At 39.1% G+C, this 14,809-nt stretch overlaps 1 protein-coding gene across 1 annotated transcript; it reads left to right on the top strand.

Moving 5' to 3' along the window:
• Nucleotides 1-11,008: 11,008 nt before the first annotated feature.
• Nucleotides 11,009-12,285, top strand: LOC143848251 (uncharacterized). The gene has a single exon (XM_077357149.1). The coding sequence runs from the start codon at nucleotides 11,145-11,147 to the stop codon at nucleotides 12,183-12,185; it is 1,041 nt and encodes a 346-aa protein (XP_077213264.1). The 5' UTR covers nucleotides 11,009-11,144; the 3' UTR covers nucleotides 12,186-12,285.
• Nucleotides 12,286-14,809: the final 2,524 nt, after the last annotated feature.

Genomic DNA, 14,809 nt, shown 5'->3' with positions numbered 1-14,809 from the left:
CTATATTGGCAACCAAACAAGGGGTTTTGTTGACATGGCACCCAAATGCCAGACCCGAAAAGCCATCCGGGCTTTCGTGAAACCAAACACACCTAGAGAGGCTCTGTTTGGATGTAGTTACCTTGTAGATTAGTGGTATAAGTAGTCAATAGGAAGGAGACAAACATTTGATTTACTTAGAATTTACCTTGTAGAATAGTGATATAAGTAGTGTTTGGTTGCCAACATCGTAGAGTAGTGGGAGGGGATGTCATTACCAAGATAGAAAGAGAAGAGAGAAAATGAAGAGCGAAAGAGAAAGAGGAAAATTTTCAATGTCAAATTCCTCATTTTTTTTAGAAATTTGGTTTGGAAAGTATAAGGCGGCATTGATGCCACGTACCTCTGATGCTTGTCAGGTAGTCTCAAGGGATTTCGACACCAAACACCATAAAGTTACCCAGAAGTGGATTTTTTTTTTGCTTGGAAAATCATTGAGGATGCCAGGCATGTGGCAACCAAACAGAGGCAATCCCAACACAACTAGAAACCATCTACTGTCTTTTATTTGAACTCAAATTCTCATGGTAGTGGGGACCCACTCTCGGAAGTGGCCGTTTACTCTTCAGCTTCATGCTCCCTTTGTTGGTATACCGCATGCGAGGCCCCACTGTTTATCCTATTTATTTTTCTCTTTTAGCCGAATGGGGGTTTGCAAATCCTTTCTCTGTGTGTTACCTCCATGGATACACTTATTTGACAACAAATAAGGAGTGCTTCTCTTTCTTTCCCTAGAGAGATGCTTCATGCTTGTGTCAAGATTATTCTAAACATCCCTGGTAGGCTTGTCAAGTGTACCAAGGCAGGGGTATGTCTTCATTTTATAAAAAAAATATAAGGCCTTTTTTGTTATGAAAAAAAAAAGTGTTATTAGCATTTTTTAAAAACAGATACTGATTTTATTACAAAAAAAAAGAAGAAGAAGAAGAAGAAGAATAAATGTGCACTTCAGGGGTAAAGATTGCCCCATTTAAAATGAGACCCTAGAAGCTCCGGATGAGTGCATTAGCATATGAATGACCACATGGCGTGAAAAGAACAATCATAGCTTAAAATTTAACATAGTGGAGATTATAGATAAGAGGAGGGTTTCACTTACCAGGGGCAAAGATTTTTTGGGATAAAAAACAATGTCCAAGAACAATAGGTAAAACTAAGCCGGGACAAGCTTTCCATGATAACAGTCAGTTCAGAACAAGGTCTTATTCAAGGTTTATGTATTCTGCAATCAATTAAAACCGAATTGCTTACATTCATGATACATTTTTAGATAGAATTTGAATGCTTAGTTTTCTTTCTTCTCTACGTGAAGTTTCCTTTTTTGTTATTTTAATCACACATCTCTTTCTTTTCATCATGCTTAAAGTAGATCTAGGGCTAGTTTGGGTGTACGTGCAATCCAATTGGATTGAGGGTGCAGCTTGTGTAAAGAGACACAATTTGCACACAAATTGCACCCACAATCCAATTAGATTGCAGACCAGTCTAGTCCAAGTCTGACTTTATGAAACTTGTCTGACTCAATGGGTCCCAAAAACTTCAATATACTAACAGAGATATAATTCAAAATAGAATGAAATCTATGAAGAGAGTTTCTGTCAAAGAGTGCATACCCTCTAGGGGGTGCAAGCATGTATTTATACTAATAGTACAAGAGTTTGATCTCCTTAGGAGATTACAACAGATTACATCAAGTCCTATCTCCTTATGAGATTACCACAGATTACATCAAGTCCTTATCAACATCTCAAGTGATATCAACAGTTACAGGTTTTTGGGATTTTGGGTGATGAGCTTTATCAACAGTTGCAAGAGATAAGGTAGCTGGTTTACGTGGATCTTTATCAATAATAAAATTTAATTTACACCAAACCAAGTTTCCATGGATGAAATGAAATACCCTTATACTTAATGTTTGGAAATTAAAACCGCTCTCCCTTGTTTTGATAATGGCTACCCTCTCTTTGTTAGACACTTTCAGATTGAATGTTGATAGTTTCTTTGAGATATGAGAGAGGAGAGCCATTATTCAATCAAATATCATTTCCTTTATGTTGCTATCATACAAGATATTTCTTTGGGACAGTAGTGGAAATCCAACTCATCCAATGGTTCTAACTACATATTTCATGCCACAAGTTGAGGCTCTCACACATGACCACGACTGAACTTGGAAGACAGGTTTTGGAAGACCACGACCTACTTTTTTCTCTCTTCATTGACTTGACTTTTTGAATAGTAAAGTCTAAAGTGTATAGATACATAGCATAGAGATCATGAAAATCTTAAAAAGGTGAACCTTTTCCCTCTTCCTTTACTCTTTGTTTATTTTCTAGTTCATGCTCACCTCATACACCACTACAAACTGCTATTCCTAAAAGAGACTTCTTTTTTTGAAATGGTTCAAATTTATTAATGAGATCAAGCCATGACCGAGCAGTCATGGGAACAAAGAAAGCATTGCAAAGGAGGGAAGGGGGGGATAGAAGGACAATAACCCTCGTCGAGGAGGGAGAGAAACAAAGACCTCAAGTGTCACTTTGAACACCCTTTTGTGAGTTAGACAACTGGCATCGATCTCCATTCACTGACCTCCTCACATGTTGGAAGCTCTTCTTAAAAGACACTTGTTGGGCTACATAAAGTGAATTTATTCATGATATGCTGACAAGGGGAAATAGAGCAGATATGTTGTTTTCCCTTTCTAATTTTGTCAGGGTGGCTGACATTGTTTTGTTGAGGCTAGTCAGCTTTTGGAAATGCGAAAGATATATATATATATATATATATATATATATATAGAGAGAGAGAGAGAGAGAGAGAGAGAGAGAGAGAGAGAAGTGTTTCTAGTCCGGCTTACTAGAGATCATTCTCTAGTCCGCCACCCAAAAACACATGGGTCCCACATATTTGGGTGATCTAAAGCATTCATTTGATAGGCCTCATCATAGATAGGATGTCCACAAAAATTCAGCTTCATAGGATCTTCTAAACCCTTCGATTTGTGGAGTTAAAAAATGGACAGATTTGTGGCGGTTTATAGCCGTCCATTTTAAGCTCCACAAATCATAGGGTTGGGATGATCCTATGAAGCTAATTTCTTGTGGACACCGTCTCTATGTCAGGGCCCATCAAATGAATGCTTTGCATCACCCAAATATGTGGGACCCATGTGTTTTTGGGTGGCGGACTAGAAAATGATCTCTAGTCGGCCGGACTAGAAACACTTTCCTCATATATATATATATATATATGAGTAAGCATTTGCTGCGCTCGAGCACAGAAACAGGGTGGGGCCACATTTTGAGTGGGATCTAAAGCATTCATTTGATGGGCCCTTTCATGGTAGGGTGTCCACCAAAAATCAGCTCCATTGGATCACCTTAGGGTGTCCATTTGTGGGGCAAAAAATGGACAGATTTGTGGACAAACAGTATCTGTCCTTGCCCCATAAATGGACACCCATTGGTGATCCAATGGAGCTGATTTTTGGTAGGCCCTCCATCCATGATGGGGCCTTCTAAATGAATGCTTAGGATCACCCCCCAATGGCCCCACCTCCTTGTTTTTGTGTTCGCGCGCAGCAACCCTTCTCTCTCTCTCTCTCTCTCTCTCTCTCTCTCTCTCTCTCACACACACACACACACACACACACAAATTTTATATGGTGTAAGGGTTTACAACAATACGGTAGGGGTACCGCCCTTGATATTTGATCCAACAGCAGCTCACTTTTTGAGCTTTTTAGGAGCTGCTGTTGGATCAAATGTCAAGGGTTGTACTTCCACCATACAAAAGGCCTTACTGTTGTAAGGCCTTCCACCATATAATTTCTCATATATACAATGATTCAAAGATTGACAAATAGCTTTCTAAACATCTCTGATACCACTTTGATGGAAACGGTACTGTTTGACGGAGAAGAGTGAAGAAATAACCTCTTAGAATTTTTGACTCAAAATTTGGAGGGAAGATTCAAAATAAGAATCTTCCTCCTATTGTGTTTAAACTCATTGTCTTTTGGTGTTGCCTTGGAACTTGAACCTAAGGTCATACGTGTTGTGAGAGTGTGTTTAAAACATAGTTACCAGGTCAGGTCAGGAAACGGATATATGAAACGAAACATTAAACGGAAACGTGAAACGTGTGAAAAAAATTAAAGGAGAAACAAAAAACGGAAACGATAGAAAATCACATAGGAAACGCATTGGAAAACGTCTAGGGAGATATTTGGGAAACACAAGGGGAACGGAGATGAAGCCTAAGGGAAACGAGAGTGAAACGTACATGAAACCCCCTAAGGCTCTGTTTGGATGCAAATAGTTACCTTGTAGATTAGTGGTATATGTAGTCAATAGGAAGGAGACAAACATTTATAATGTTTGATCTACCTAAGATTTACCTGGTAGAATATTGATAAGCAGTGTTTGGTTTCCAATCTAGTACAAGTAATGGGAGGGGGTGTCATTAACAATATATAGCAAGAGAGGAGAGAGAGAGAGAGAGAGAGAGAGAGAGAGAGAGAGAGAGAGAGCAAATTCTACTTGAGGAATTTTTCCTTTTTTGAGGAGGATGGCATGAAAGGTATAAGTAGGGAACATGGGTGCCACGTCACCAAACAAGCATAAATTAGCTTTGAATCTTATCTCTAGAGATTGTGGTGCTAAATTGGCTACCAAACACCATAAAAGTCACCAAAAAAGCATTTTCTACTTGGGACATCCTTGAGGATGCCAAGCATGTGACAACCAAACAGAGCCTAAGGGAGAGATTTTAGACTTTTCGAGCCAGAGAGATGAGTGATTTTTAGGGTTAGATGTTAACTTAAAATGGTTGGAAAAAATTTTCCCGTAAAACATAAGAATTTTTCTTACCAATTTGAATTAGGTAAAAAGAATTCCCAAAAAATATAAAAATAGTCATTCGGAAATGCGTTTCCAGGTTCTGGAAACACGTTTCCCCAACGTTTCCAAGGCGTTTCCCAGATGTTTCACACGCGTTTCTCCAATTTTTAAATTTTGTTTTGTTTCCATTTCGGAAACATATTTCCCACTTGCATATAATGGTTCCGGTAACTATAGTTTGAAATCAAATGCAAAAACATTTAGTCTCGCATTGGAAAGTTGAAGAAATTTTTGCCTCCTTATAAGAGGTGGTCCAAAGATAAAGGCCTTTCAAGAGGCATTTGAATTGTTTGAGTGGGCCAATTTTATACAGAACAAAAATAAACACGCGCGCGCTGGGCTAGGCCAGGGCCCTGGTGTGTCGAGCTGCATCATGGGCATACAGATTCTTATTTTTTAAAATAATGGTTCCTTTACCGTTCTAAATGGCTTATTTGTCATCCTATATTGTTCTTTACGGTTTTAAACGTTTTGCCATCTTATTTTTTGAACGTTACTGCTTGTCTTCTCCTGTTTTACTGTTTCAAAGAAGATGCTTGTGTTGGGACCCGGAAAGAACTTACCCTTCAAAGCTAGACGCTAAGGGGAGGGTGCCCAGGTCCTTATAAGCCCATCCACATCAACTCACTTTTCCAATGTGGGCCCAGCTGCCCAGGTCCTTATAAGCCCATCCACTCACCTTTTTCCTTATAATCCCCCCCCCCCCACCCAACACACACACAAACGTAGAAGCAACGTGGACAAACTCGCCCCTCCACGCGATGGCAATGTGGGAATTACGAGATCTTCTCCGAGGGAATTTCACCGTCCTCGAAGGTACACCGGGGTTACCGAGATGTTCCTCGACAGAATTTCAGAGTCCTCCGGGTAGAACTCACCTTTTAAAGCTAGCCATGAAGGGGAGGGTGCTCAAGTCCTTATAAGGCCATCCACATCCACTCACTTTTCCGATGTGGGATCTTTGCTTTTGCGTGGAACCCCCAACGGCTTGTTTTGCTCAAGAGGCGTCTTCTTTCTCCATAAAAGGAGAAGAATTCCAGCACCAAAGGAGTATTTGGTTCTGCTTTTTTCTATAAGAGCTCTGCTCTACATGAAAAAGCGCATTTTTCTGTGTAAGTCTCTAATTATATTTGTGCAAGGCTGCAAGCACACTCTGTATAAGCGCACCCTTTGTTCTCTCAACAATTCTGTGTGATCATAATTCTAAAGTGATTAGAAGAGGACCTATAATAGACTGCACGTCTACCAAAGCTTGCGGGAGTTCGCAGATATTAGTTGCACCATAGGGGCGAATACGATTTTAAGGAGAATGACCAAGTGGCATGGCTTAGCCTCATTCATTCTTTAACGTCATCTTCTTTAATAGTCAGCGAGCACAAGTTTCATACAAGGGTTATATCTACAGTAAATAGGTAAGTGCATTGCCTCTTATTTATTTTACAACGGTGATTAATATGCTCCATGTTTTAACCATGGCCACCCTTCTTTAGTGTTTTTTTGACATCTTTCCATGTTTATGGAACCCCTAGGAGTAGGGGTGCAACTTGGGTCGGGTTGGGTAGGGTTAAGGCCAACCCGACCCAAACCGGAAACCTGAACCTCCAACCCTAACCCAACCCAACCTGACTCTTAACCCGGTTTGGTTAACCTGACCCAACCTGGATTTGTTTTTCCACAACACGAACCCAACCCGACCCGATTTCCTAATTCATGTTGGGTTGGGTTGGATTGACCCGCTGAGCAGATGTTTGTTACCTAGAAAAACAAAGCAACCTATCATTGTTCCACTCTACTCGCACCATACATCATTCATTTTCAAAGTCTATATTTGTTTTGTCTTTTTTTTTTACATAATACAATTATCAAATCTGAATATACAATACAAAATGAATTAATGAATCAATTATAGATTGTGGTTTCCAACTCGGCAACATTCGAGAAAACCCCAAAATGGCAAAACTCATAAAAAAAATGTGAAATATCAATAGATATTACTATATTAGTCGGGTTACGGGTCGGATTGGGTTGCCCAATACCCCAACCCGATTTTCGGCAGGGTTGACAATTCTCAACCTGGACCCAAACCCAACCCGCCCAAAAAATCGGGTTGAACCCGTCGGGTTTGGGTTGACCCGACCCAAGTTGCACCCTAACTAAATAACTAGGAGGGGCGCCCCTGGTAAATAAAAAGGCGAATTTATCATTTCCCATTTATATATAATTTAATTAAATAAAACAGCTCAATTTGGTCACATCCTGGAGGAGAGATCAGTGATGACTAGATTTATCATCTTTTATCAACTTAATTAAATAATAATGTTAGAAACTTGGTATCTAGTGGAATGGTTGTTGGATTCGGATTAAACAAACCTTGAAAGGAGATAAGAAGAGAAGAATAATAAGAAGCAAACGAGGGGATTTGCAGTCGTAATTTGAAAGTTGAATATGAGATAATAAAATATACTAACGATAACAACAAACGATTATGATAATGAAATATAATCAATTATGATAATAAAATGAACATGATAAAAACAAGCGATAATGGTAATAAAATATCCTCATGATAAAAAAGCGAGAAATTATGATAATATAATAGATGGTGATGAGAGGATCCGATCAGCTAATCCACCATCATTCGTCTATGTCATATGCCACAATCAGATCCACACGTCTTCCTAATAAAGATCTCTCTAATTAATTAAAGAGGCACGATTAATCGGATCGATCACCTAAACTCATCTTCTTTTTGGTGGATGATGTTATAACAGCCTTCAATTTGGGCAAAACCCTTCTCAATGAGCTCACCTACATGGCATTAACATAAAAAATTTACCATTGATCTTGTGGGTCCCCATTAGGGTTGGAGGGGGACAACCTGAAATTAATAATATATATGAGCCATGCAAAGTGCTGAACATGGGATAGTAATTTATCGCGGATTTTATACGCACTGTGCACTTAAAAGTACAATATTTTTCAAAAATTATAGTGGGGCCCACTTCTTAGGATGATCCAAACCATTCATTTGTTGAGTCACAATGTAAACAGGTGGCAACCCTACAATCGTCTCCGTAGGATGATCCTAACCCTACAATCGATAGAGGTTTCTATAATGTTCAGTCCTTCCACAGACCCGAGGGTTTGGATCATCCTATGGAGATGGTTTTATGGGGTACAACCTATGTTTGTTGCGGCCGAACAAATGAAAGGTTTGGATGATCCTATGAAGTGGGCCCAACTACTTTTGGGAAAATAGTGTACTTCACACAGCACACAACAGATAAAATCGCAATTTATTTATTAGAACTTAGGCTTCGGAGGTCCACAAAAAGGGCTCTAAGAAAAAATTCCCCCTTTTTATTCTCCCCTCGTTTTCTAAACTTTATTTGTGAATAAGATATTCGTAGAACAGATGGGGTTCAATCTGAGGTAAGTTCCATAATCAAATTTATATTATTCTACTCTGAAATTTCCATTTCAACGTATGGACGTGAAACAAATTCTATGCCTATTTTTCCACTTAAAATGGGTGTAAATTTTGTTTTACAACCATTTTAGTACCGTACTTAGAAAAAATTGGTTGAAATAAATTAAACTTTAAACTTCTCTCCATGGGCATATAATGAGCAAAAATCCCATCCGTAGAAAGCCAACACCTGGCTGGATGCAAGTATTTACCTCGTAGATTAGTGGTGTAAGTAGTCAACAAGGAAGAGGCAAGCATTGGATTTGTTTGGAACTTATCTTGTGCAATAGTGTTAAGTAGTGTTTGGTTGTCACCTCGTCGGAGTATTGCCAAATTTCATTACCAATACAGAGAGAAGGAAGAGAAAGAGAGAAAAAGTATCATTAGTTCCAAGCAAATATCCACCTTTGTTGTGGGTTTTGGCTTGGATATTATAGGAAGGGGACAGGGGTGACACATCATGCAATGATTAGACGAGAGACAACCTTGGAAGTCTCCAAGGATTTCAATGCCATATTGGCAACTAAAAAATGAGTTTAGTGGCACCCCAAAACCAAGCAAATCCCCTATCATGCTGGCTTCTTGTGCAACCAAACACACCCATGATGCCAATTGAGAAAATGTAGAAACAAAATAAAATGACTGTCATTTTCCAAGTAAAGTGAAAGTAAAAATTCTGTTTATTTTTTTCCTTTCCTCCTGATCTGGAGTAAACTCAAGAGGCTATTATTTTAGAAAATTCCTTGAGGAAACTAGAATGAAATTACCGGCCATGAGGAAATATATATTTCTTCATGTTTTCTAGATGGTCATGGCTTCGAACCCACTTGTGGGCTGACAAAATGAAAAATATCAAAAATTGAAAGAGTGCGGGACTATACTTCTCTCAGGTCAGCATATAATGCCTTCGTTGGCTTCAAAAGGACAAAAACACCCTCAGATGGAACAGAATTGTCAATTTACGTGGCCGGTACGGAAGGGTATTATAGGCTTTTTAATTAGATAAGACGTGTGACGGACTACGTTTAAGTTTGCACCGAGAAGTCGACGGAAGCTTCAAAAGTGATGTTTTAAAAGGACATACCGTTTACCACCTCAGATTAACTATGGCCCACAAGATCAACGGCCCTGATCAGATCACTGTATGTGTCTCTGATGTTCGGTTTAGATGATGGGGGATGATCACTAAAATCTGGAATCCTTGGGAAAGATGTGGAAGATCTGAAATCGAAACTGCTTGTTTTGGTCCTCTTACCTAACGTCCACTTGATTGGATGATCCTAGGCCATTGATAAATCGGGCCTCCCTTAGTGTCTGTTCTTTTAAGATCACACACTACCATTCTTGGCTCACGCTATGCATGTTTGTAAAAAATGAGCCTCATTCCATCAAAACATGAGAAAAATTGCGGGCTCCACTGTATGCATGGTTGTAAAATGATAGGTAACACCGTATGCATGGTTTGGGTAGAGACGGTGAGTGCGCTCGTGAGTGTAAAATGGTGGGCAACACTGTAGGCATGTGTTTAGGTAGAGATGGTTGGCCCTACCCTATCAAAACATGAGATGTAAAATGACCCGCCTCACTTTATCAAATACATGCACAGACCCATACTTTGCATGAGTTTTTCAATAAAAATTGGGAAATGTGAGTATTTTTTACCACTCTTTTACACTAGAGACTAGAGAGGGTGTCCCGAGTGAGAAAAGGGGAAACTATACCAATTCCCGATAAATTTTCCGTGGAAAGAAAACGAATGACAAAAGGAAAGGAAAATGATCAGTCGACAAATAGGACGTCCATTTTGAATGGGGTACAAGATGAAGGGTCGTGATTGATCTTAATTATCCACATGATGGGCCTTGTTTTGGATCTACAGTGGTCTAAAAACTATGCCAATCATCCAATTCTCCAAAAAATAAACATTATTTGATGTAACAATTGAGTGATTAGCTTGATTTTTAAACATTAGGAGATCCAAAGTGATGAACAGTTCAAATCAAGAAATATTGTTGGCGTCACTCTGTGGTAGCAAACCCCACCTTGGCATTCCCCATCAAAGGTATTGGGTGTACGTACCAAAACAGTGGGGCTGTAAATAGAACTCCTTTGAGTAGTAAGGAAGATGGTTTTTTCGCCCCACTTTTAGGATAATTCGCCCCCCTTTTAACGTGAATTGTGGGTGTGGGAAGACTTTAACGCTTTTTTGACGTCAAATCACGTTAAATGGGACGTATTATCATACAGTGGGGGCGAAAAAATAATGTCCCAGACTTTAACGTTTTTTGACGTCAAATAACGTTAAGAGGGGGCCTCATTATCCTAAGAGGGGGCTGTGGGGGGAGAAAAAATCATCGCCCTTAAAGTAAATAACAAACATTGGCCATTTGGGCCAACATGTTCCACGAGTGCGCGATGCACACACCGAGTATTTGCCGTTGCGAACTGGTTTTTGAAATTTCATTCCTCGGTCAAAAATTCAAAAAAACAAATAACAGAGGACGAGTGATAGACTAAAAACAACATAAAAAAACAAAGATATTAAAGGGCGGCTAAAACCCCCTTAATGTTAGTCAATCCTCTTCACCTTCATCTCTCTTTCCTCTCTCTCTCTTCCTCCTTTTCTCTTTATAAAAGCCTCCAAAGTCCAAACCCAAAACATCCCCTCCTCAAATCTCAGCCCATTACATAAAAATCAAGAAAGAAAAAGGATAGAGAGAGAGAAGATAGAGATGGAAGTGGCAATTCCGGTACCGGCTAGTGATTTTGATTTCTCTAGCACATGCTCATCTCCATACATAAGTGCACCTTCAAGTCCAAAACGTTTTGGTGAGTTCTTCTACTATAGTGCTCCAACTAGCCCAAGATACTCCTCTTCTATCTACAACGAATTCACCACCCTCTCCATTGATAACACCACCACCCCTTCTGTAATCCCTTTCAATTGGGAAGACAAACCCGGAAAACCCAAATCAAACCAAACCTTAGACGGTGATTACAACTTCGAATTCAATTTCAGTGGTCCATTAATCAAAACCCCTCTCACAACAGCTGAAGAGCTTTTTGAAAAAGGCAAAATCCGTCCTCTAAAACCCCCACCTCGTTTACAAGTTGAAGAATTCATATCTGCACGAAATTCAGCTGTTTCTTCTCCAAAATCTCCAAAATCACCAAAATTTCATATATTTGGTAGAGCTTTTTCCCCTAGAGAGAAAAAAGAGTTCGACCCTTTTGAAGCTGCAATGGAAGAGATAGAACGAGGAAGAGACAAAAGATCCACTTCAGATATCTCGAATCCTACCCGTAGATCTTCAAGATCACTCTCTCCTTATCGTGTATCAAATTTTGATTGCGAAGAACAAGAAAATAACAAGCAAGAGAGCACTAAAAAAGCTCAGATTACTCCTCCTTTGAAGGGAAATAGTAAGAAGTGGAAATTGAAGGATTTTTTGCTTTTTCGAAGTGCTTCTGAGGGTAGTTCTACAGACAAAGATCCTCTAAGAAAATATAGAATGTTGAGTAAAAAGACTGAGGATGTGAAAAATTCGAGTTTCCGGTCTACAGATAGTTCCGGTTCGGTGTCCGGTTCGAGCCGGGGAAGAAAAGGACCGGTCTCAGCTCATGAGTTGCATTATACTGCGAACCGGGCGGTTTCAGAGGGGTTGAAAAAGAAGACTTTTTTGCCTTATAGGCAGGGTCTTCTGGGTTGTTTGGGATTTAATCCAACCGTACATGGTTTAGCCAAGGGCTTCAATAATGTTACACGTGTATGATCTAGATTGGTTTTTTTTTTTTTTTCTCTATGTTGAATGAGTTTGTGTAGAAATTCTTCATTCATGACTCATGATATGAATATAGTCTCTTTTCCTATCATTTTTCATGTTTTTGTATTCTTAATGGGTTTGTGTTATCTTAATTTCTTTAAGTGAAAGCCACTCGTGATATAAATATATTATACTCTCTCTCTTTCTATCATTTTTTTTTATGTTGGGCTCTCTTCGTAGAGTCAGTCGAATTAGTAGACCACATGTTCTTCGAATTAGTAGACCACATGTTCTTGCATTGCAGGATGGCTAGAGAAGTGTGGAGCAAGATCATTTCCTGGTTTGGTATAGTGCGGGTCTTCCCATTGAGACTTTTAGATCTTTTGGAGGGATGGTTCCATGATAGATAGATTTCTAATGCTTAATTTTGTGTTTCTTTTGCCTTGTATTAACCATCTCGGTAGTTGGGAAAAGAGATTTGCGGAATAAAATCCAATAGAAAGAGGCTTTTTAAGAATAGATATTACTAAATCTATCTAATGAGAGTGATTTGGTAGTAAATGCTATAATATTGTAAACTTCGTTTGGATTTCTGGAATCAGGCATTGGAATCGGCATCCTATTTTGATTCCACCTAATTCTAACATTTGGTTCGAAAAGACCATTGGAATCGGCATCCTATTTTGATTCCACCTAATTCTAACGTTTGGTTGGAAAAGACAATTGGAATCGGTGGTAGAAAATGACACCAGAATAGAATGAAGGAGGGAAAGATTGCCGGAATCAATTTCCCACCTCTAAGATGTGGTATTCTGATTCCGCCCCCGATAGGGATGAAATTCCTATTACAATTTTTTGAATTGATTTTTTTTTTTCTATTACATTACTTAGGGGGAATCAGAATTGGAAAAGAACAGAAGATGGGGGGTTGTTTCTACTTATAACTTTGATTTGGTAAAAAAAAATCTAACACTAGGGATTGAGTGAAGGGGTTGATATTCTTACCGTCTCTCTCTTGTTTTGGATATTTGGACCTTTGTCTTTCATTTTTAATTTAAACTTCTTCCAATGGTTGTTGACAGCTTGTTGGGAATTTCAATCCATGCAATAAAAGAGAAAAATATCCCCACTTTATCTAAAGTTTTACCTTTTTGCTTTTCCTGAGAAGCTGAGGTCATTTTTCACAATTTTCCCATGTGGTAGGTAAGATAGAGGAATATGTAATCCTTGAACTTTATTTCTTGAATGAGGGTTTTAACATGAAGCCATTGATTATTATGTCTTTTCTACTAAGTGGGTTTTAAACTTTTGATCGTCACTAATGACTCTCCCTCTACCAAAGGACAAATGCAAGGAACACTACCAGTTATCACTGTGGTTTAAACTTTAAGAAGCACATTCAAATGGGTTTGGATTTGAAATTGGAAAGGAAATTACCACAGAGATAGAAGGTTGATTCCTCTTCCTCATTTCCTCTTCATTATGTTGGGAAAAGAAGGGACCAGTCATGCATGTGGAAGGCTTTTTTAAGGCAGGCCATGAGAAATAGCATGATCTTCATTTGCCTTTTTGAGCACTTTGGTTGAAAGTAAAAGGAGTGCCAATACCATTATAAGCAATCATAGATTGATTCCAAACAAAGCCTAATGTGGCGTCAAATGGGCTGTGACAAAAAAATCATGGTGGCATGTATTATTATTCTATATGCTATGGATTGAGCTGGATTTTCATTGTAATTCAATAGACGCAATGATAAACTATGAAATTGCACTCGTATCTGTTTGACTCTTAGGCCCAGTTCGTTTGGGAGTTTGAGCCCAAACATGATTATTGGGCTCAAAATTAAACGCAAGTTTGAGTCTAATAATCAGTTTTGGACTCAGAATCATTTCTAAAAATCCAATACGAATAGGGCCTTAGTGTAGGGGTGGAGCTCGGGTCTGGTCAACCCTAACCCAACTAGAGGTTGCATTCCCTCAATCCTAACCTGACATGACATGAGCCTTGGGTCGAGGGGGTCAACCAATACCCAACCCGCCTCTAAATCTCTCAACCCTAACCCAAACCGGCTAACTTGTTTTTGCCCAATGCCTCAACCCTGGCCCAACCCGTAATTAAATTGGGTTGGCCTTTTCTAACCGTAACCCAACCCAACCCAAGGAAATGTGAACTCAACCATAGCGAAATTGGGTTGAACGCGTCCAATTCGGGTTGAGAACAACCCAAGTTGCACCCTATCATAAAGTGGGTGCACCGATGGCGATGGCGATGTTGATATTATTATTAGATGCATGAGAGAGACAGAGCCAATCCATATTCAAATCCTTGTATTTTGGTCATTTTCATGACATAAGGGTAAATTAGGATTGCATCGTTTTTAGGAATATTTTTTTCTTCTAATTTTATCTCACTTTTTCATGATATAAAGGTATTTTGGTCATTTTATGACATAGAGAGTATTTCGAGATTGGCTATTTTCATGACTCCTGTAAAGGCTTGATGGATCAAGGGTCTAGGATCATCCGATCAAGGTGTGAGCCCGGCATAGGAAAATGTGCCCAATTAAGCTCCAAAGAAGAGGTTGGGAATCTCTCTCTCTCTCTCTCTCTCTCAAGCAAAACCTTCAAATGTCC

The sequence above is a fragment of the Tasmannia lanceolata genome, unplaced genomic scaffold, assembly GCF_043159265.1.
Source record: "Tasmannia lanceolata isolate RefF3 unplaced genomic scaffold, GAP_Taslan_0.1 ptg000016l, whole genome shotgun sequence".
NCBI lineage: Eukaryota > Viridiplantae > Streptophyta > Magnoliopsida > Canellales > Winteraceae > Tasmannia > Tasmannia lanceolata.
This window is presented reverse-complemented; position numbering and strand designations above follow the sequence as displayed.

Bases quoted from the DNA above. Each gene is read 5' to 3' on its own strand.
- LOC143848251 (XM_077357149.1), top strand. From the start codon at position 11,145: ATGGAAGTGGCAATTCCGGTACCGGCTAGTGATTTTGATTTCTCTAGC.